Genomic DNA, 20,841 nt, shown 5'->3' on the forward strand with positions numbered 1-20,841 from the left:
GAGAGGTTGATTGCGAGAGAGAGAGAGAGACGGATGTAGAATTCCCTGGTTGGAACCATCGACATCGACATCAACACCACCCACCGCTGCTAGCATCATCACCAACTGGATCTACTTGTCGCCATGGCCACGTATTTTCTTTGACGCTCTTCACTAGTTCTTTGTTCTCATCAGTCACCGTCGTCACCAGCAGCTCGCAGCTCGCAACTCTCCGCTCCCTCCTAAACCCCGTTGCCACCACCCCTGCGCTTCCCCGGAGTCTGTTCGTCTCATCCGCGCAGGGTCTCAACGGACAGCGGAACGCCATTGACCGTCCGCCCGTCCTTCCCCTGCGTCGTCCCTGGAACCTGTGTCAGAGGCTTGCACCAAGACCCGTGCAGAGGCGGTGACGGTGAACACGCAGTGAGGGCCTTTGAGGGCGAAGACACTCATAAGGGCGCTGCGCTGCCACCCCCTTGTTGGCGTTGACCACCATCTTGCTTCCATCGTTTGTCCGTCGGGCCATTTGCGCTGCGCATTTTGTCTCAACAGCACAGCGCGCAGTCTGCAATTCGCGAATACCAATCAATACCAGCCTCCCGTTGGCCTTTATTCCTTTTCGCTCTGCATCCCCCTCCTTCTCGCTCTTTCTTCTCTCTTCTTCCTTTTTTCCCCCTCACCCAATCTCTCCTGCTGAGCTGCTTCATTTCCTCGCACCCCACCAAAGCCGCCCGCGACCTTCTTCTCTCACCTCGCTACCAACCACCACCACCTGTACGGCGTCCTCGAGGTACCTCCCTACCTACCTTGTACTCATCAGAACCACCCCCCGTCTCTCTCCGGGCCCTTCGCCAAGTCGATCGATCGCCAGGCGCTCGTGCTCATTTCTCTTCCCGCAGAATTTTCAATTAGCTTCATTAGCCCACAGTCCACACAGTCCACACAGTCCACAGCCCACACCGCGCCGCCAGCCTGGTCACCTCCCGTCGTCGGTGCTTTTAGGTGCTCGGCAACCTGTGCTAGTCCACGGGAGCTACTAGCAACGGAACTTGCTGGAACTTGGAACTTGGTTCTCCTGCTCTCCGTTGCACAGGCCAGCATCTCTCCTCCAGAAGTCGCCCCCCTATTTGCCGGATGCGGCTGCGGCGTGGGGTGTAAACAAATGAGACACGCCCTCTGCGAATCATCCCCGATAGGAAAATAAGGCCCCAGCTGGCCTCGACCAAGGTCACCATGCCCTCCGCAACAACAACTACCCAACTGCGGCCCAAGACGCCTACGCGATCCTTGCGACGGCCCTCCAACACCGCGTCTACTCCTAATCTCAAGGCCGCCTACTCGTCCCATTCTCGACTGGGCCTCCCGCCGCTCCCTCCGCTCCCGCGCAAAGCCTCCCTGGCTGCCCTTACGCCGAGTACCCTCGCCAGCATCCCCGATGTTACTGAGAGCTACGCCGTCGAGTCCGTCCTGAGCGATCAGTCCCAGAATATGATTCCTACAACCCCCAGCCGCGCCCTCGGCGCCGACGTTGCTCTTGGGGACACCGTCGATGTCCCCGGTGGCATGCACGGAACCGTCCGCTTTGTCGGATCAGTCCAAGGTAAAAGGGGCACCTTTGCCGGCGTCGAGCTGAGCATGGACTTTGCTTCGAGGGGAAAAAACAGTGGCGATGTTGAAGGGTAAGCTGGAGTCTACACTTACTCTCAGTCCAGTCTTGCTCGCAGTGTGCTGACAGAATCATAACAGTGTGTCATATTTCACCACAACCGTCCCTGGCGCAGGCATCTTCTTGCCTGTGGCCAAGGCTCTGGTGCGGCGCGAATCGATTCCCTCGTTCCCGTTGACGCCAACGGCCAGCTCCTTCGGTGGTCTGAGGCCCGGTACCCAAAACTCCATCAACTACACACCTCCGACCCCCGGCCTGCCAAAGTTCAGCGCCTCCGTTGGCCCCGGCGCCCGCGCTCCGAGCCCTCAAGGGAAGCGGGCACCGCCGAGAACCTCTCTGCCCCGACCAGACTCTCCCGTACGCCGAATGCAGATGACCCCCGGACCCCGGCCGTCCATGACTACTCCCGGCAAGTCACAGCCACCAAGATATGGCAGCCCTACGAACCGCTTTGCCCAGAGCGTGCGCGGGACGGCTGGTGATCCGAGCAAGAAGTTGTCCAAGTTGGAACGCAAGCCAAGCATTGGGCCGCGAAGTATTTCTGCATTGGGGTCGGTTTCAGGGATGGATGAGGATGCCACCCCAGTAGGAGTACAGCGAACCATGACCAATGGCAGCATGGGATCCGTCTCATCATTCAGTATGAAGATTCGGCCTGCCTCCCGTGCTGCTTCCCGTGCTGCCTCTCGAGCTGGCAATGCTGGAAACGAGGAGGAGCTTGAGCGCTTGAGATCACAGCTCGAGGAGCGTGAACGCCAGCTCAAAGAACAATCATCCACCTTGTCAGAGATGGAAAGCAGCCTAGTCGAGCTACAAGGACTTATGGAGCACGCCGACGGACCGCCGCCACCACCCAGACGGAACAGTTTGGACAATAAGGACACAGTGCAGCTTCGACAGTTGCTACGAGAAAAGACCGACAAGATCGCAATGCTCACCACAGAGTTTGATGCGCATCGAGCAGACTTTCGGAGTACTATCGACACCCTCGAGTTGGCCAGCACGGAGACGGAGCGTGTGTATGAAAAGCGAATAGAGGAATTGATGGCAGATGTTCGAGAACTCGAGTCTCGAAACGTCGACGTCGACTCGGTGGCCAGCCAATTCAAGCAGCTGGAAGAACTCGTCCAGGAGCTAGAGGATGGTTTAGAGGACGCTCGTCGAGGAGAGGCCGAAGCCCGCGGCGAAGTTGAGTTTTTGCGTGGCGAAGTTGAACGAACGAGAACGGAGTTGCGCCGTGAACGTGAAAAGGCGTCATCAGGTGCTGCAGGAAACAATGGAGAGCCCACTGTGTCATCCAAGGAGCTGGAACAGAAGGACGATGAGATCAGGGGACTCAAAGCCATCATCCACTCCCTGAGCCGAGACTCTATCCCTGGTGGGGAAGACAGGACACCAACGCAGCGACCCGGCTCTTTCATCGCGGGAGATGCAGTTGAGATAAAGATTGCGCGCGATAACCTCGAGCGACAGGTTTCCGAATTGCAAGCGATTCTTGAGAAGAAGAACAGCCGAGAGGAGGAACTTCAGCTCGAGGTCGAGTCACTCCGCCAGGGAGGGAATACACTCAACCACAACAGGTCCTCTCTGAGGGACTCCCGTGACACTGTCATCCTCGCCCAAGCCTACGAGGCCCGCTCCCCCGAGGCTGCGCACAAGCGAAGAGGTAGCACCCTCGACACGATGCCTGAGAGCGATGTCTACTCCAACGCCACCGAGACAAGCACTCTCTGGTGTGAGATCTGCGAGACTAATGGCCACGACATCCTCACTTGCACCAACATGTTCGGTCCCGACGGTTCCAAGACTGGTGACGTGAAGATGGACTACGACAACAGTCACGATGAGCTAAAGCCTCACACTCCAACGGGCGATGACGCCCCCGCGCCCCTCTCGACCTTGAAGCTCAAGCACACTGGCCCTCCCACTCCCAACGTCAATATCCTACCTAACCCGATGGAGTCTGGTCCTGTGGCGGGCAAGGAGAGCGGCATCATGGACCCGGAGAAGTGGTGCGCTGTGTGTGAGCGCGATGGCCATGACAGCGTTGACTGCCCCTTTGAGGATGCCTTCTAAACTCACAAGGACACCATGTTCCTACTTGACATGGACATACCTACTTTTCTAAGGGATGAGAAGAGGATCATGACACGACCCTCGCGGAAGAACCAGATGGAGGACGCTTTACTATGCTTGGTGTGAACAGGCGTGATGAATTTCGCCTCATGCGTGTGCCTTTTTGACTTGTTTCTTGGTCCCGCCGTCTTGGGTCGGCCTTGTTCTCGAGCATTCGTTTGGCTGAGCATTTTTAGTGATACCATACCCCTTTTTGTTTTTACCCTCGAAGCTTGAAGCTTTGTTCTGCTTCGTTAGGACTTTTGTAATACTACGCGACACGATTATGTTCAGATGATGTGTCTTTTATCAACTGCTATGAAGCATGATGTGAAGTTTGATGTTTAGGTGTGATTTGTCTTGTTTGCATTATTGGCTCTCGATATTTTACTTATGTGCCGTCTATTGCTAACCTGGGTCAACATTTGATAGGCAAGCCCGGATTTACTAATTAACAATAGACTGCAACTTACAGTTATTTAGTCCTGACTTGATCACATGGTGTCGATAAAACCTCACAACCATTTACGACAACGGCGCCGTTTGAGGGGAAGCCTGGATGCGCTCACCGCGCATATTATGCCACCATCGCGCTCCCTTCCACATCTCATCGTCCCAACCTCCAACGAAATTGCGGTATTTGTGTAGGAACCAAACACTAGGCTCCCAGCAGCGGACATCCCAAGGTACGGCAGCGCCCATGCCGATTGTGCTCTGCTGAGAGCCCCAGCATACTAGCCCGCTAAGAAGGTCATGGCAGAGCTCATCCTCATCAATGGTTAGTTGTTCGTGATCCAGAGCTTTGATAATATTTTTGCGCAGTGATTTGAATGGTAGAACGTCCTAGCTATGTATTAGTATGCGGAGGATACAGGAAACAAGTAAGCGTACTATGTAGGGATGATGAGCAAAGGTAAGTTGTAAATCACAAGGCTGTAGGTCCGGTGCCAGATTACGGAACTTCGCCCTGACGACCGAGAGTTGGGACGGGTGATAGCCGAGTTCGGGTCCAAGACCAAACACGCTCCAGCCCTCGTCGGTGAGGAGAGGCTGAACATCGCACATACCGAGGGCGTAGCAGTTGGCAAAGAGGGCACTGAAGAGGCCAGCACTCATGGCGTATTGGCTGGGACTTTGACACGGGCCCGCAGTTGCAGTTAAACTAAGAGCGAGGGAGAATTTCAATGCCTCGGTTTGCAGTCTCGTGGAGAGCGGGGTATTGTTAGACAGAGAGAAGGCGGAGTTGTTATTATTGAACGGGTATTGGGGATATGGTGCGAAATAGGGCGATGGTGATGACGTGGTGGTAGCATCTTGTGTCTGTTGTTGAAGGAGCTGGATGAGGACTCGTTTTTGGTTTACAGAGAGATTGTTAACCCCTTGTAAAACTTGACGGAGAGATTCATCATTGTCAATTGACTCGTCTACTTGCGGAGAGAGAGGAGGGTCTGGGATAGTCTGCGTTGGGTTAGATTGTGATCGGAGTATTGCCTGGGATGGATTGCTATTCATCGTCAAGGGCCCAGACGTGTCATTAAACACGGCGGCCGAAGTGAAACGAGTTGTGACGGAGAGACTACTCCAGTTGTCGGTGATGAAGGGTGTTGGCTGAAAACTGGTGTTGTGTCCCGGTACGACATACTCATCGATACCGAGATCCACGTCCACGGCAGGGTCGATGTGATTTATTACCGACTGTGATATGACTGGCTCGCTCTCGTGGTCGTTTTTATCTACAGAAGTATTGTGACTAGAACTTTCAAGACCAGGACCGGGGCCGAGGAACTGGTCTAACAATTCCAGCTTCTGCCTCCGCTTTTCGCCTGTGAAATGCCGTTAGCTACGTCAAGCTCCAGGCGCAGGTATCGCGAGCGATAGAGACATACGGTAGTTGCGACTGGCTATCCGGTTTTGCTCACGCCTGGAATCGGTCATGCGCCTGGGCGCTGGCTTCTTGCCCTTGAGAGATCGTTTCTCCATGGTGGCGACAAGAGGCGGTGATGCCTGCCAGGGATATGAATACTGGAGGACGCGTTCGCAGCATCTCGCCCCGGGCCGAAAATATGAGAGAGATGTACCGATGCCAGTCAGAATAGCTTCAAACGGGCCCAGACACGATACGACGGGGAACAGAAGTGCTGATAGTAGTTTCGGTAGCGCATCTCAAAGCTCCGGGGTTGGATCGGGAGATGGCCGGAGCAGGTGGAGTATGATGTCAACCGGCCCCCCGCTATGCATCACACCGAGGCACTGAAATTGGAGTGTCAAGCGAACGATATCTTGCTGAGAATTGCCCTTCGGCCCAGATACTTCGTACACAGGGGGATATTGAACAAGGCAAGGGAATTGATGTGTCTTCTGGAAAAGGATGGTCACCGTAAGGAATTTCCTGTCTCTGCGGGGGTTCTGATTTGGACTGGCAACGGCCTGGATTACAACTCGAGCCGTGACTCACTCGCTGCCAATGGTGAAGGTTATCTTGGACAATGACCCGGCCGTTTGAGTTCTTGGATCGACCGTTTGAACTAAAGAAACCAGGCACCCCAACAGTTACGGTGGAAAAGCAAGCCACAGGGCGTTCGTTGCTCTCAGGGCCTCGAACTTGGACGCTGGGCAATCCGCTGTGGGGCTATCAACGCTGGCCCAGGGCCGGGTGAGGTTTTGCTTTTTCGGCCCCTTTGCACATCTCAGCATCTCAGCCCTTTTCCGACCTATCCATTTTAGCCTGCGGCTGGATGTCTCCGATCCGATGCATAGGTAGTCCGCGGCGGGCGAGTGCTCTGTCAGCGCTGTAGCTGGTCTGAGTATGCCTCGGGATGAGAGGCCCCGGGCGGCGAATGGGAGGAGTGGCGCATCAGCCAAGGGCTTGTCGGGTGCTATGCTACCCAAGCAAGCGTCGCCCGTGTCCACTCAGTGGGCGTCCAGTGGGCGTTCAGTGGGTGCTCAGTGGATACGCTCAGTGGAGCCCGCCATCGGACCCTGCGGCTGGAGAAGAAAAAAAAAGAGAGATTCTCAGTCAGAATTACGGCGGTACTTGGGTGGCTGTACTATTTGGGGGGGCTGCCGGGGGGTTTGCCAGGGCCGACTGGTACCCCCCGTGTTAGTGGTCTACCTCGGCCGGCAGCCTCGTCATGACGTGAGAGTCGTCGGCTTCCAGACAAGGCAAATGCTCGAGACATGGGAATCGAGTGCGGGGAAGTGGGAGAGGGAAAATGATAGAAAGTCCCAGACGCAAGGCAAACACCGTCCAGCTTGTTCTTTTGCTGCTTGGTAATAGGTGATTACTTGCTCCGGTTGCCTTCTCAGACGGTAGATACAAGTTGGCAAGCCACAGGCAGGCGTACCTAGGCGTACTAGGTAAGGTAGGTAGGCAAACACGCCTTGGCGGAGGGGGCTACCCCAAGTCGTGCATTATCAGCACCGCCACAGAATCGACTTTCTTCCACACAATTCCATGAGGCGCGCGCTCCGCCAGCCGACGACCCTGCCTGCAGCCTCCCTTCTCAAAACCCGTCCGCTCAAACCCCAGCGCCTAATCTCGACCTCGACGTTGTTAATCAAGAAGAACCTCTTTCTTTGTCGCGGGAATTTTTCTCTTCCCTTCTCTTCGTGCCCCCTGCATCTCGTTATCTCGCCCGTCCCGCGCTTCAACTCGCCTTGTTTCCTCCGACATCGACCGCCTCTCGTCCCTCTGCCCGGCGTCGTCATCCAACCCCTCCGATTGATCCAGTCACAAAAAGAGACAGAACCCGTGCAGCCTCCCACAGCCCCGCCGTCCGAGTTCGAGATACGCTTTGGTGGACAAGGTACGAACCTCAACAAATCCTCCCTCCTTTTACTCCCTCCTTTTACTCCTACTGTCGTCCTTGTTCCTGCGACGCCTGCACAAGACCCTTGTCCAAAGTCACCTTTGTCATCTTTGCGCCGCATTGTCGCTCGCCTCCTGTTCGCTGTTGGCCCGCTTGTGTTTGGAGCCCGCATTGTCATCCTCGCCCTGCCTCGACTCTTGCGCTCTTGGTTGCTTTGTTTCTACGACTTAAAACTAATTACAAATATCTCCAGAGTCCCTCCCTCTCCCTCGCGTCATCAAATCCCTCCTCGCAAACCGACACTTTTAGAACCCCCCCGGACCAACCGCAATCATGGTTAAGGAAACCAAGCTCTACGAGACCCTGGGCGTATGTCCCCAACTCTGCCCTCTTCCTCAGCAGACCCCATCTAAACTAATCGTTTCCAGGTCGCTCCTACAGCTACCGAGCAGGAGTTGAAGAAGGCCTACAAGACCGGTGCCCTAAAGTACCACCCCGGTAAGTTACCCTGGTTTAATACCGGCCTGAACCCTTCACCTAACCCCTCCCAGACAAGAACGCCCACAACCCCTCTGCCGAGGAGAAGTTCAAGGAGATCTCCCACGCCTACGAAATCCTCTCAGATTCCCAGAAGCGACAGATTTACGACCAATATGGCGAGGCTGGCCTTGAGGGCGGTGCCGGCGGCGGCGGTGGCATGGCCGCCGAGGACCTCTTCGCTCAGTTCTTCGGTGGTGGTGGCGGCGGCTTCGGCGGCGGCCTTGGCGGCATGTTCGGTGGCATGAACCAGCGCGGTCCCCCCAAGGCCCGAACCATTCACCACACTCACAAGGTCTCACTTGAAGACGTCTACCGTGGCAAGATCTCTAAGCTGGCTTTGCAACGGTCTATCATCTGCCCCAAGTGCGAGGGTCTCGGTGGTAAGGAAGGTGCAGTTAAGAAGTGCCCTGGCTGTGACGGCCATGGTATGAAAACCATGATGCGCCAGATGGGCCCCATGATCCAGCGATTCCAGACCGTCTGCCCTGACTGCAACGGCGAGGGTGAGATCATCAAGGAGAAGGACCGCTGCAAGCAGTGCAACGGCAAGAAGACCATCGTCGACCGCAAGGTCCTCCACGTCCACGTCGACAAGGGTGTCCGCAGCGGCACCAAGGTTGAGTTCCGTGGTGAGGGTGACCAAGCGCCTGGAGTCCAGGCTGGTGATGTAGTCTTCGAGATTGAGCAGAAGCCCCATCCTCGCTTCACCCGCAAGGAGGACGACCTTCTCTACAACTGCGACATCGAGCTGGTCACTGCTCTGGCTGGTGGCACCATCTTCATCGAGCACCTCGACGAGCGATGGCTCAGCATCGACATTCTCCCTGGCGAGGCCATTGCTCAAGGTACGTCTCTTGTTCCCGAAATGCCTGCTTGAATATCAATTAACAATTTCCCCAGATTCCGTCAAGATGGTCCGTGGCCAGGGTATGCCTGCCCCCCGACACCACGACCACGGAAACCTGTACATCCAGTTCAACGTCAAGTTCCCCGAAAAGAACTGGACCACCGATGAGGCCGCCTTTGAGTCTCTCCGAAAGATTCTTCCCGCTCACCTGCAGAACATCCCCCCGGCCGAGGCCATGACTGAGCCCGCCGACCTGGAGGACATGGACGGCCAGACCTCCAACAAGGTCTTTGGCCACCCTGATGGCATGATGGACGACGACGACGAGGATGGTCACCCCGGTGGCGAGCGCGTGCAGTGCGCTTCGCAGTAAGCGACCCGCGCATAGGCACCCCTAAATCGGGTATAGAAACAACATCGATGCCAAAGACGGCGTCCATTCCCAGCATGTCCCGCTTCGGGAGCAACAGATATCAATTGCGTGGGGACCAACAGAGCGGTTGAGTGTGGACGTTGAGTTGCCATTTATCGACGTCGCCTAATCATTACCTTCTCAATGATACCAAAACACGGGAGGGAAGCTTCTCTCCTTTCAGCGCAGTGATCATCATCTTGGGGAAAGCAGCGAGCGGGGTGGAGGACGGTGGGGATATACGCGCTTGACGGATCGTGTTTCGGTGTAGTTGGAGCATTCGATCTGGCTGGAAGGCGTTTGGAGGTTCATAGACGATTCAATGAGTTTGGTAGTTGCAGACGTAGACCATGAACATGACGATTTCTGTGATTCTTGAGCCTTCCTATTTTCACTTGTATAGTTGTATTGCCCAGCTTGCCTCAGAAGAAGACCCATGATGTCGAGATGATGTCACAAGCAACAAATTCAACCAAACTGTCGCAGAGATGGATAATGACGGCCAGTGGATGGTCAACCCCTTACTCAAGGTCATTCGGCTAGTATTTCACGCCGCAATCTACTTCTAATATACCTATTCTTCGCCGTGGTCATCTCCCTGCTCTTCACCCGGCTCCGTAGGCTGCTTGCGCAGGTTCTCTGTATTGTACAGCAATCCTCGGACCACCTTCTCTGGCACGTCCAATTCTTCCGCCTCGAGCTCCTCATCCTTGACAAAAGCAGTCGTGCCAACAGCCAACTTCTCATCCGTCATAATCAAAGAGTAGATGGCGAGGCTCTTCACCTGAGCTTGCTCGCCGGAGTCAACGGCGGCGATGACGCTGGGCGGTTCGCCATTGTTGGCTGGCTTGAGGGCCACATCCAGGGGCTTGCCGGGAAGTTGGATGACAGCTGGGCGGTTGAGAGTGTTGTCCTCGGTAAGCTGCCAGGAGAAGATTGCTTGGATTCTAGGACAATTAGTATAGTTATCTTCGAGGGAATAAAAGGATCATTACCCTTCGCAGATTGCCACAACGTAGGTGAGGTTGCCCGCCTCAGTGGGGTAGACCAAGGTCTGAAGGCCAGAGACAGCGACCTTGGTTAACTCAGGCGCGATCTCTTGCGCAAGTGATAAGATGTTTTTTTTCGAAAGGAGCTTCGCCGCCTTCCAGTCCCACAGGAACAGGTCCTCGTCTCCGCCCCCTGAGATGAGAACATTTCCCCTTGTGAGAGGAATCGTCATGGAACTGATGAACTCCTTGTGGCCAAAGCAGAAACCGTCGATAACGTACGCCTGTGGGATATATCTTGATACTCTGATGTGCTCATCTCGGTCAGCTGTGAGGATATACCTTCTGCCGTCGCTCTCGCCCAGAATGAGCGAAGTCAGCATGGAGACATGTCCTAGCAAGAGGGTGAGTTCGAAGCTGGGGCTTTCGGCCTTGGTTTCGTTTTCACCCTTTGACCGCGTGGCAAGTTCCATCTGTCGCTGTTGGTTGACAAGAGCCCGACGATTGCGCTGCGAGTGCACGGTCGTGGTGTTGGCAGCTGGCTTGCGGACAGGTTTGGATGAATCCGGCGTAGGAGTTGATGGCTGAGGGGTAGAAGGAGGAGGGGTAGTCTCAATGAGAGGCAGCGCATAGACATCGCCGAACTTGTCAGCACAGATGATCTGGGAGTCTGGAGCAATGGCGACAGAGCTGGGACGCTTGGGCATGGTTCTATGAGGATGTTAGTAAGAGTTGTACACCATCTTCCTGAAGAGCTCATGGGTTCTCACCGTCGGCTGAGCTGAGTGAGTTGACCCTTTCCGTCGTGCTCAAAGACCCAGATGGCCTTGTCATGACCGGTAATGGCCAGGACATGAGCTCCATCGGTCGTACTTGTTAGGTGTGTGATAACTGGACGGTCTGGAACCCTTGAGATCTGGTTATCCTTGCGCGGCTGGCTATTTTGCTTGCTCTTGTTCTTCTTTCCCTTTTGGTTTGCCTTTCCTTCGCCCTTGCTTTGCTCTGGGCCCTCTGCAACGTTCGACTCTTGCGCTCCCTCATTGTCAGCGGTCTTGTTGACCTCTTCCTTCGGCTCCTCCATCCTCTGTCTCTTGGCTGGGGGCTCATCGCCGTTGCCTCCCTCAGCAGCCTCAGGAGCCGGGCTCACGAGATTTTTACTCGCAGCCTCGTCGGCAATGGTCTTGACCGCAGCGTCTACTTTGTCGACATCCAGATGCTTCCATGTCGAGAGATGAGTCCCGTCGTCCAGGTTGAATGAATGGAGCTTGCCTCCCCGGGCGGCAAAGAGAATATTTCCACTGACGTGGAGAACATTGTACGGGATCTTCATCTTGCACTTCGATGCGGCTCCCAATGGCAATATGTTGGCACCGTGGAAAAGACTGCAGACAGTTCAGTCACTAAGCGTATTCGCCAAGCTCAAAGCTCTCTACGGCGCCATGTGAAAAAAAGATACATCCGAATGTACCTGCACCTGCACGCGGCCCACTACGATTCCCAGAACAGACTAGTGTCCCTTAGCCCTAAGCAGCCCAATGTCCAAAACACACACTTTTTTATCGCCGGCGCTCAAAATCGGAATTCTTGCCTTCACACGACAACTTCCGTCTACCACATACAAATTACAATACCCGACACTTGCCCTTAAACAACCTGCCTTCAAAAGTAAGAAGATATGGGGGGCAAGACTGCAAACAAGGCCGGCTACTTCGATAAGCTCAAGGGCTTGTTGGAGGAGTACAGCTCCATCTTCATCGTCCAGATCGACAATGTCAGCTCTCAGCAGATGCACGAGATCCGACAGGCTCTGCGATCCAAGGGTGTTGTCCTGATGGGCAAGAACACCATGGTAAGGATCCCTGCGCTCCTCCATGTCTAGAATTGGATTGCTAACGCCATTGATTAGGTTCGCCGAGCCTTGAAGACCTTCGTTTCCGACTCCCCCGAGTACGAGCGTCTCCTGCCTTTCGTCAAGGGCAACGTCGGTTTCGTTTTCACCAACGATGACCTCAAGGACATCCGAGACATCATCCTCACCAACAAGGTCGCCGCCCCCGCCCGTGCTGGTGCTCTCGCTCCCGCCGACGTCTGGGTTCCCGCTGGAAACACTGGTATGGAGCCCGGCAAGACCTCTTTCTTCCAGGCCCTCGGTGTCCCCACCAAGATCGCCCGTGGTACCATTGAAATCACCACCGATCTCAAGCTCGTTGAGGCTGGCTCCAAGGTCGGCCCCTCCGAGGCTACCCTGCTCAACATGTTGAACATCTCTCCCTTCACCTACGGTATGGGCATCTCCCAGGTCTACGACCAGGGCCAGACCTTCCCTCCCAGCGTTCTCGACATTGGTGAGGAGCAGCTCCTCAAGGCTTTGACCTCTGCCATCGCCACTGTTGCCACCATCTCCCTGGCTATCAACTTCCCCACCCTTCCCTCCGTCATGCACTCTCTTGTCAACTCTTACAAGAACGTTCTGGCTGTTGCCGTGGAGACTGAGATTACCTGGCCCGAGATTGAGCAGCTCAAGGACCGCATTGCCAACCCCGACGCCTACGCTGCTGCCGCCCCTGCTGCCGGTGCCGCTTCCGGCGGTGCCACTGAGGCCGCTGCCGTTGAGGAGGAGAAGGAGGACTCCGAGGAGGAGGACGATGAGGGCTTCGGCGGTCTCTTGTATGTGCCCCTTTCGAGCCCCATTGACAACTTGCATGCTAACCGATTCACAGCGACTAAATTATGTAGCCACGTTACGACGGTGAACGGCCGGTTTTCAGGACTTTGGTTGGGTTTACGAATCATGGATCTAAAAAAAACGGGTACATATATCGTCTGCTGGACAATTAAACCTGTCACGACGGTCACAACATTGCGTGCCCCATTCTGTGAGAGGATCCCTGAAACGTGTTCAATGAACCAATCACCTCCCCTACTCCAAAGGTTAGTCCAACCACATGTTTTCGTTATTTCCGGATGATTATACAAACGTTCAAGAGCTTTTTAACCCTGATATCTCCTGATGACACACACATCACCACCCTATGACGGATATTCTTAAAATCATATGTTTGAAATTGCTTTGGAGGGGTATCAAGGCTAACACAAATATATCACAGGTCGCCGTATTTTACTGGTTCTCGTCTTACATCGTGTGACGCCGTATCATTCCAATCACCCGGTCCCGACCCGTCCCGGATTATGCCCTGCCCCAGCCGACTCCATGGGATGATGATTCAAAACTTGCCGTGCCACTCCGATTGCCCGCTCTGGCAATCCTGCCAGTCTCGCAACCTTGAGGGCGTGACTCTCCCGGTTGATTCCCTTTCGTAGCTTGTGTACGTAGACGAACCCACCCTCGCCATCTTCCTCCACGTCCGTGCAGTACGTATGCACAGTGCCGCGATTCCCGTCACACAACCCCTCGGTTGCGGCGAGGTCGGCTACTTGGTGGAAGTGTGTCGCAAATAACGTCCTGCATTGGTTGACGGTCGCCAAGTGATGTAGGCATGCGAATGCAACTGCTGTGCCATCCTCGGGCGTTGTACCCCGTCCAATCTCGTCCATTATCACGAACGATCGCGGGGTTGCGTGTTTGAGGATCTGGGCAGTTTCAAGCATCTCCACCATGAAGGTGCTCTGGTCCCGGTATAAGTTGTCGGCTGAACCAACGCGGCTGAAGATAGCGTCGACGATGCCTATCTCTGCGTAGGACGCCGGGACGTAACAGCCGATCTGCGCTAGGATGGTGATGAGCGCATTCTGGCGCAGAAACGTACTCTTGCCAGCCATGTTTGGACCCGTGATGAGCCAGATACGGCCATCAGTTGGTGACCCGACCAGGCAGTCATTGCTAACGAAGCTGCGTCCCTGTTCAAACAGGCCGCCTTCGACAGTGGGGTGCCGGCCGCCGACGATGGTGTGACATGTCGTGTTATTCAGCGTGGGGCGCACGAGACTCTGCTCGAGAGCCAGCTTAGCGAAGGATGTCGCGACGTCAAGCTCGTCGAGAACGGCGGCATTGCGGCGAAGCTTGACGAGATTGCGGACGACGTTCTCACGCAGGGCGTGGAAGACGTTCTGCTCCTCGGCCCGGATCTGTACGCGCACCTGGTCCAGGCGACGTCCAAGGGCCGTCCACTCGGGGAGGTGAAAGGAGCGTGTCGAGCGGCTGGCGGACAGCGCCATAACATCGGTAAAGTTCTTGACGTCCTTGCCCTTGACGTGGGCGATGTGGCCGAGGCCGGGTGTCCAGCGGAGGGTGAGACTCGGGGCACCGGTTCGTTCGCATAATGTCTCATTGAGGTCACCCTTCTCCTGGAGAAGGGAGTTGAGCTCGGCGTGAAGACGCTTGAGGGTGCGACTGGCGGCTGGCTTCATGATCCAAGCCTCGTTGTCGTCGGCATAGTACTCCCGGATAGAGGTGGGACGCTTCCGCTTGCCCTTGGGTAAAGCGGCAGCATCCTCAGGCGAGCCCTCGCTACTTACTATGTCCTCGGCGAGGGCAATCATTTGACTCGCCTCACTATCTTCAGCTTGGTGCTGCTGGACAATACCATCTTCATCAATTGCGGCTTTGATACGACGCGCAAGCTTGACAGGCTCAGTCAGGCTTATCCGGGAGGTCAAGGAGGCAAGGCAGTCAGGGGTAGGTGCATCAGCAACGGACGGGGCATCTTGGAGGAGAGTGACAATGTCCCTGGTGGCGGTGATGGTGTTGGCAAGGCCAATGAGGTCGTCAGCGTCACCTCGACCAAGGGCGAACTTCTGCACCAGGCGCTGGGAGTCATGGCTTCGGCGCAGTAGAAGTATTACAGAGTCACGGAGATCTGCGTCCGAGATGAAGTGGGCGACGAGATCCTGTCTAGCAGTAATGACATCCAGGGACGTCGAGGGCGCGCTCAGCCACTCATTGAGCAGGCGGGCACCACTCTTGGTAACTGTGCGGCGGATAGCATGCAGAAGGCAGCCTCGGAACGCGCCGTCACGGATGGTCTGCTTGACCTCTAGGGCGCGAAGGCTGTTCTTGTCAATGGCCATGATCTGCATATTCTCGTGCCGCAGCGGGGGCTGCAGTTTCATGCTCGCGCCCTGCAGGCGATCCTTCACATAGTTGAGGACCAAGCCGACGGCGAGAACCTCCTCGGGGGAGAAGCCAGCGGCGGCAGGGGTAGGCAGGGGCGCCTCCAACATGGGGGTCCAGTCAGACGGGCTGAGCAGGTCACCTTGGGGTGAGTAGGTGATGAGGTGACGGTCGTCGGCCAGGAGGGGGAAGACTGGGTGGTGCGGATTCGACTCCAAATCTTGGTCCAGGACGAGCTCGCGCGGACAGAGTCGGGAAAGGATCGACGGCAAGGATGCAAGATTGGTCTGCTGGGTGCCAAAGCGACCCGTCGAGAGATCGAGCCATGCCAGGCCGAGTGGCACGTCCTCGACGGGGTAGCCAACAGCTGAGGGCGGCTGGTGGGCTGATGGTGATGGCGATGCTGCCGCTTCTGGCGCTGGAGCTAGGGCCGCCACATTCGTCGCCGCAGTCGAGCTCCGCAGCTCGCCGGGATGGGCGTAGGCGTGGACGTGGATGGCCATGACATAGTTGTTGGCGTACGGATCCATGAAATTCTCGTCGATCAGGGTCCCGGGCGTGATGATACGGGCGACTCGGCGGTCGTGCATCAGCCCTCCCGACTTGACCTTGTCAGAGGCCGAGTTGGGAAACTCTTCGGCCACGGCGACATGGCGGTTAAGGTCCTGGACGAGGACTTTGAGGTAGCGATCTAGCTGGAAGAAAGGGAAGCCGGCCTAGAGAAGGAGGGTGAGTTTGAGATGAAGATGTTTTGGTTAAGGGGTATTATGGTTTGAGTGTGAGAGTATCTGTGGGAGCATCTGCAGATGTAACGGGTGTGTGTATCTGTGAGTGTGTCTATGGGTGTGTGTTTCCGGGTGTTTATGGATGGTGTGCCTATGAATGGTGTGTTTATGGGTGTTTCTAGGCATCTGAACATATCCGAGCCGGTGTGTGTAGTGGGAGGTTTGGTAGAGGTTTAGGGTCCGACTCACCATGGGCACAGGGCCAGCATTGGTCTTCTTGGTAGCCACCTTGAGATTGAGCAAGGGTCCATAATCATCAGCGTGCTCAAAGTACAGCTCGTAGAAGCCGCCCACACGTGTTAGTAGTACGCAGTTCTCAAACTTGCGCATATTCCGACGCGCCTGAAGGACGACGGTAGGGTATGCCGGTTCATCCTGGGGTAGCGGATCGAGGGGCGGCGATGGCGATGACAACTGGGAGGCCCTAGGCTGGATGAGGCCCTGGGGTAGGTCCGAGAGCTTGACGGTCGTTTTCGTCTTGTTTCCCCTGGCCTGGAGCGGGCAATGGGGAGATGCTGGCGGGAGGAACCGCCAGAGATGGCCGCTTAGCCCAGGAAGACGTGAGGGGCGGAGACTGTGGAGGAGAGGACGCCACGGACGCAAGGTGAGACGAGGAACGTCATCATGGGCATGTTCATGAGCTGGGGAAGCGCTATCGGCAGAGTGGGCGGCAGCTGATGGAGCTTGTCGAGCTCCATCTCCAAGTTGGGGAGCATCAACAACACGGGCTGCTCGTGCTACTGGCGCCAACGCAGGCACCGTTGACACAGCCGCAATCGCGGTCGAAACAGAATCCAGCTTAGACGCGGCGGACGATGGAGCCAGGGGCCGCAGATGGCAGACACGGGGGGCACCATGCGGCCGGAACATCAAGATGAGCTGTTTGGGGACCGATTGTCGGGATCGATGTGGTGATGGTCGCGGGATGGGGGAATACGCCATCACATCACGTTGTGGTGGGCTCCCGAGCTCCCGTGCAGCCGCTAACGACTTACGCAGGGCTCACGCAGGGGAGGGGGCTTTGGGATCATCTACTGCAAACTCCGACGTATGTTTTGATCTCCAGCTTACAAAGGACAAGGGACCGGGGTTTGCAAAGAGAACTGTCATGTATGATATGTCCTACGTAGTATTTGGGCGGAGAGTCCAGGGCGGAGAGGCGGAGAGGCCGGGACGGGGGGTGACTGGCGCACGGAAACAAGGCGCCAAAGAAAAGAAAAAAAGAAAGCCGAAAAGCAAACACGAAAAAGTGGCTCCCGATATAGATACAAGCCGGACGAGGCATCCGAACAGAGCCATGTTACGATTTTTCCCTTGTGTGACGATGGACTGTGGGACAGCGGAGGGTGGACAGTGGAGATGGACAGTGGAAGGACTGTGGAGACACAGAGCGAACATCGGTGGATCCCGCAGTGTGGCCACACCTCAGAGGCCAAGTCCCAGGAACCACGGAACGAACGCACGGCGCCAGACGGGCCACAGGGAGATTTACGGAGATATACCGTAGCGGCGGCGCGGGAGCCCGTGAGCGAACAGCACATGCAGCGGGTGGAATGGGCCCATGGAGGCGCCGACGCAGCGTGTGCTGGGGCCAGCTGGAGGCAGATATAGAGAGATGGAGGGGAAGAAACCGGGCCGCGGCTTGCGTGGTGGGATCCTGGGATGGAATGGGATGGAATGGAATGGGATGGGATGGGATGGGATGGGATGGGATGGGATGGGATGGATTGGGGAAGAAGGATCATCATGGCCAGAGCAGCAGCCGTGTACTCAACTCAAACGTTAGGTACCTAGCGGCCTCTGCGCTGTGTTATGTGCGCTGGACAGCCCCCCAGTCCAGTGGAGAGAACAGCGGTCGACAGGTAAATCGGCCCAGGGTGAGGTGGTGCCTAGATGCCTCTCTGGCGGGAGATGGAGGGAGACGCCCTGTGCGACCTGGAGCGCCTGTCCAGCCGGGCACTGGGGTGGTGCCACTAGAGACCCGAGAGGCCCTGGAGATACCGAACGGTCGGCGCGAGATCAGGGCGCGGCCAGGGCTCGGCTGGAGGTGTTGTCCCGGAAGATTCCAGTGGTGTGTCCAGTGGCATGGGCGTACTCCGGTAGGTACTTACTCAGGGAGTGACAGTGGCATTGGTGGCAGGCCTCAATGCGTTGGGGGGGGGAACTCAACATCCAACTGCCCCCAGGCCAACAGCCCAGAGACAAAATACAGTGTCGAAAGGTGCATTAACCCACTGGGCGGTCGGCACCTCGACCGCTGGGCCTTTAAGCAAAAAAGCAAGAACTCGCATCTCAATGCCATGCGCTATGGCCCCATGCCGGCGTCATCATCATCCCCTCACGGCTGAGGCACGCCTCACCCACGGATCATGCCTCATGCTGCATCTCACGCTCAATGCCCAATGCCGTGTGTTCGGCGGACGCCTTGCCTGGCTTGGCCTGGCCGGGGCTGGCTGACGGGGGCTCTGGTCTCTAGATGAGGTAGCAATGCTCCGCACGTCGCCCATCCATGCCACCTCCATCCTTGGGTTGCTGCTGTGCTGTGATGTGCTGTGCTGTGCCACGCCGCGCCTTCAGCCCGTACTGTGGATGTACTGTACCCGCACTGCACCGGTCTGCCAGCTCTGCACCCACCGGGCTGCAATCCATCGTACCGTACCGCACCGCACCGAACTCGCACAAACTGGACCCTTTCTCGACCTAGAACCTCCCTGCGGCCCTGCGCCAGGACGGAGTACACAGTACGGTATAGATTGGGCGTGACCGAATCCTGGCCCACCGCCAATGGGGTGCTGCTGGCATAAGCATATCTGACGGCACTCACCAAGTCGCGGGGTCGGCGTGGGCCGATTCTTCTGAGCCTCAGACCATTTTGGATCCGCTGCCACACGTTTGTCGCCAGACCCCTGGGCCTCTCTTGGCCGCATCTGTCGATTTTGACCATGGCACGGCCACCACGGCCACCACGGCCAGTCCAGCCAGTCCAGCCTATATATCCCCTTTGTGCGCGGTCAATAGCTCAAGGACGCCTACTTTCCCCTTCCTAGCCTTTCACCGTCTCAGAGTCCCCGTGCCTGTTCCCTCGTGCACACACCAGAACTACACAAGAGAAACGCATTCCCACTTACATCGCACAACCCGCCAAACACGCCACCCACTTACACCAAAATCCAACCACCAGAACGCCCCCCGACGAACACGGAATAAACCGCCAACCCGGAAACAAACACCCAAAACGCTCTGCCAAGACGATATCCAAACCCCAGCAAAACACTCGGGTCTCTAGGGAGTCTCTAGAAACCCACCCAATATATACTACAGTCTCTATATATGGTCTCCGGCCCAAGCCCAGGCGCCCACATGGCGGCCATGATGTCGTCTGTCAACCCCTTCACCCCGGTGACTCCCCCACCGGAAAGCCTCGCCTTTCCTAAACCTCCTGTCCCAAGGCCCTTTCAAAATAGTCTCAAGCGCAAGGCTACAATGCAAGAAGCCCTTGCCGGTCCTTCGATACCTCCTCCTGCTCCTGCTCCGACTTCGCAGCCCCAGACGGCCTCATCCCCTGCCGGCAGCTCCAGCCAGAGCGACTCGAAGTCGCCACCGCCTCCCAGCGTGGGCGGAGCCAACCTCGATCCCAAATACCTCGCCATGGTCTCTCGCATCGCTGCCTACTATCAGCAGCGGTGCCAGGCCGTGGCCAACTACCAGCAGCAGAGGTGCCAGGCATGGGCCAACATGCACCGCCAGAGGTGTCAGGACATGATGCAAGCATCCATGCTGGTAGTGGCGTGGTACGTGAGGGATCGCATCCAACGACGACGCCGACGGGAGAAGAGGAGATTCAAGTCGGGCCTGAGACGTCGCACAGCACAGCCCAAGATCACCAGGACTGAGGTCGTCCGCCGCTGGGTGAAGCAGGTCCCGGAAACCCCAGAGTCGCCTAGCAGCGCCATCACCACCATGATCACCGACCCGGCTGAGGCTGAGTTCTCCATGGACAAGGACCCACAACCTGACAAGGACGCCAAGTTGTTTGAGATGGCCGATAATCTCATCAAGAGCCAGTACAAGAAAATCGAGGTGCCCATCATGGGAGTCCTCAACTTCGACGAGAGCGACAACGACAGCGAGAGCGAGCCGGAGGAGCCGGATCAGCTTGATGAGATGGACGAGGATGACGATGACCCCGAGGGAGATGAAGAGTACTACGAAGTGGAAGACGACGAGCTCTACGATGACGATATGGAGTACGATGGAGATGATGGATCCGAGGTGGTTCACCACGGGACAGGAACCGGTTCAGGCAGCCGGGACAATGACCGGAGTGAATCTTCATGATGACTACTTTTTTTTTTTCTTTTTTTCTTTTTGGTTCGGATGGAAAATTAATGACGGCGACAACTCATCTACACGTGTACTGTGTTTTTCTCTTTTTTACACCGGCGCAAACTGGCAGGCGGGTATGGGTCCAACACACGAAAGAAACCCTTGGGAGTCAGAGCATCTCACTTTTTATACACAGCCATGATACCTTTTGACCTTAGCTTGCCCACCTACCCATAGTACAACAAAAACCTGTACATAGCTCAGCCGGCACGCGCCCTACTTTTTAAATGAGAAGACACACA

At 56.3% G+C, this 20,841-nt stretch overlaps 8 protein-coding genes across 8 annotated transcripts; 4 read left to right on the forward strand and 4 right to left on the reverse strand.

Annotated features, from left to right (window-relative positions):
• Positions 1 to 1,212: 1,212 nt before the first annotated feature.
• On the forward strand, positions 1,213 to 3,721 carry BGZ61DRAFT_488845 (uncharacterized protein; the record flags this gene model as incomplete). Its single annotated transcript, XM_046250153.1, has 2 exons — positions 1,213 to 1,658; positions 1,726 to 3,721. The coding sequence occupies 2 exons, from the start codon at positions 1,213 to 1,215 to the stop codon at positions 3,719 to 3,721; spliced, it is 2,442 nt and encodes an 813-aa protein (XP_046112368.1).
• A 564-nt stretch (positions 3,722 to 4,285) lies between these two features.
• On the reverse strand, positions 4,286 to 5,740 carry BGZ61DRAFT_471001 (uncharacterized protein; the record flags this gene model as incomplete). The annotated part of the gene is made up of 3 exons (XM_046248159.1): positions 4,286 to 4,603; positions 4,652 to 5,583; positions 5,647 to 5,740. The coding sequence occupies 3 exons, from the start codon at positions 5,738 to 5,740 to the stop codon at positions 4,286 to 4,288; spliced, it is 1,344 nt and encodes a 447-aa protein (XP_046112369.1).
• Positions 5,741 to 7,902: 2,162 nt separating this feature from the next.
• On the forward strand, positions 7,903 to 9,329 carry BGZ61DRAFT_336793 (DnaJ domain-containing protein; the record flags this gene model as incomplete). Its single annotated transcript, XM_046238995.1, has 4 exons — positions 7,903 to 7,938; positions 7,998 to 8,067; positions 8,121 to 8,954; positions 9,010 to 9,329. 4 exons carry the CDS (start codon positions 7,903 to 7,905, stop codon positions 9,327 to 9,329), a joined length of 1,260 nt encoding a protein of 419 aa, XP_046112370.1.
• A 613-nt stretch (positions 9,330 to 9,942) lies between these two features.
• Positions 9,943 to 11,687, reverse strand: BGZ61DRAFT_337153 (uncharacterized protein; the record flags this gene model as incomplete). The annotated part of the gene is made up of 3 exons (XM_046239030.1): positions 9,943 to 10,315; positions 10,364 to 11,068; positions 11,128 to 11,687. 3 exons carry the CDS (start codon positions 11,685 to 11,687, stop codon positions 9,943 to 9,945), a joined length of 1,638 nt encoding a protein of 545 aa, XP_046112371.1.
• A 182-nt stretch (positions 11,688 to 11,869) lies between these two features.
• Positions 11,870 to 13,450, forward strand: BGZ61DRAFT_438602 (ribosomal protein L10-domain-containing protein). The gene is made up of 3 exons (XM_046244259.1): positions 11,870 to 12,206; positions 12,264 to 13,024; positions 13,078 to 13,450. Exons 1-3 carry the CDS (start codon positions 12,033 to 12,035, stop codon positions 13,082 to 13,084), a joined length of 942 nt encoding a protein of 313 aa, XP_046112372.1. The 5' UTR covers positions 11,870 to 12,032; the 3' UTR covers positions 13,085 to 13,450.
• On the reverse strand, positions 13,262 to 16,100 carry BGZ61DRAFT_18475 (muts domain V). The gene is made up of 2 exons (XM_046237726.1): positions 13,336 to 16,100; positions 13,262 to 13,277 (listed from the first exon to the last, which is right to left on the reverse strand). The coding sequence occupies exon 1, from the start codon at positions 16,016 to 16,018 to the stop codon at positions 13,520 to 13,522; it is 2,499 nt and encodes an 832-aa protein (XP_046112373.1). The 5' UTR covers positions 16,019 to 16,100; the 3' UTR covers positions 13,262 to 13,277; positions 13,336 to 13,519.
• On the reverse strand, positions 16,101 to 17,237 carry BGZ61DRAFT_18433 (uncharacterized protein). Its single transcript, XM_046237719.1, has one exon. It carries the CDS (start codon positions 17,153 to 17,155, stop codon positions 16,184 to 16,186), a length of 972 nt encoding a protein of 323 aa, XP_046112374.1. The 5' UTR covers positions 17,156 to 17,237; the 3' UTR covers positions 16,101 to 16,183.
• A 2,113-nt stretch (positions 17,238 to 19,350) lies between these two features.
• Positions 19,351 to 20,683, forward strand: BGZ61DRAFT_18501 (uncharacterized protein). The gene has a single exon (XM_046237730.1). The coding sequence runs from the start codon at positions 19,544 to 19,546 to the stop codon at positions 20,549 to 20,551; it is 1,008 nt and encodes a 335-aa protein (XP_046112375.1). The 5' UTR covers positions 19,351 to 19,543; the 3' UTR covers positions 20,552 to 20,683.
• Positions 20,684 to 20,841: the final 158 nt, after the last annotated feature.

The sequence above is a fragment of the Ilyonectria robusta genome (assembly GCF_021365365.1).
Source record: "Ilyonectria robusta strain PMI_751 chromosome Unknown BGZ61scaffold_1, whole genome shotgun sequence".
NCBI lineage: Eukaryota > Fungi > Ascomycota > Sordariomycetes > Hypocreales > Nectriaceae > Ilyonectria > Ilyonectria robusta.

Excerpts from the sequence above, each read along its gene's own strand:
- BGZ61DRAFT_438602 (XM_046244259.1), top strand. The coding sequence starts at position 12,033 with ATGGGGGGCAAGACTGCAAACAAGGCCGGCTACTTCGATAAGCTCAAG. Across the intron at positions 12,207-12,263 it reads TGATGGGCAAGAACACCATG|GTTCGCCGAGCCTTGAAGAC; the intron begins GTAAGGATCCCT and ends GCCATTGATTAG.
- BGZ61DRAFT_18475 (XM_046237726.1), bottom strand. The coding sequence starts at position 16,018 with ATGCACGACCGCCGAGTCGCCCGTATCATCACGCCCGGGACCCTGATC.
- BGZ61DRAFT_18433 (XM_046237719.1), bottom strand. The coding sequence starts at position 17,155 with ATGGCGTATTCCCCCATCCCGCGACCATCACCACATCGATCCCGACAA.
- BGZ61DRAFT_18501 (XM_046237730.1), top strand. The coding sequence starts at position 19,544 with ATGGTCTCCGGCCCAAGCCCAGGCGCCCACATGGCGGCCATGATGTCG.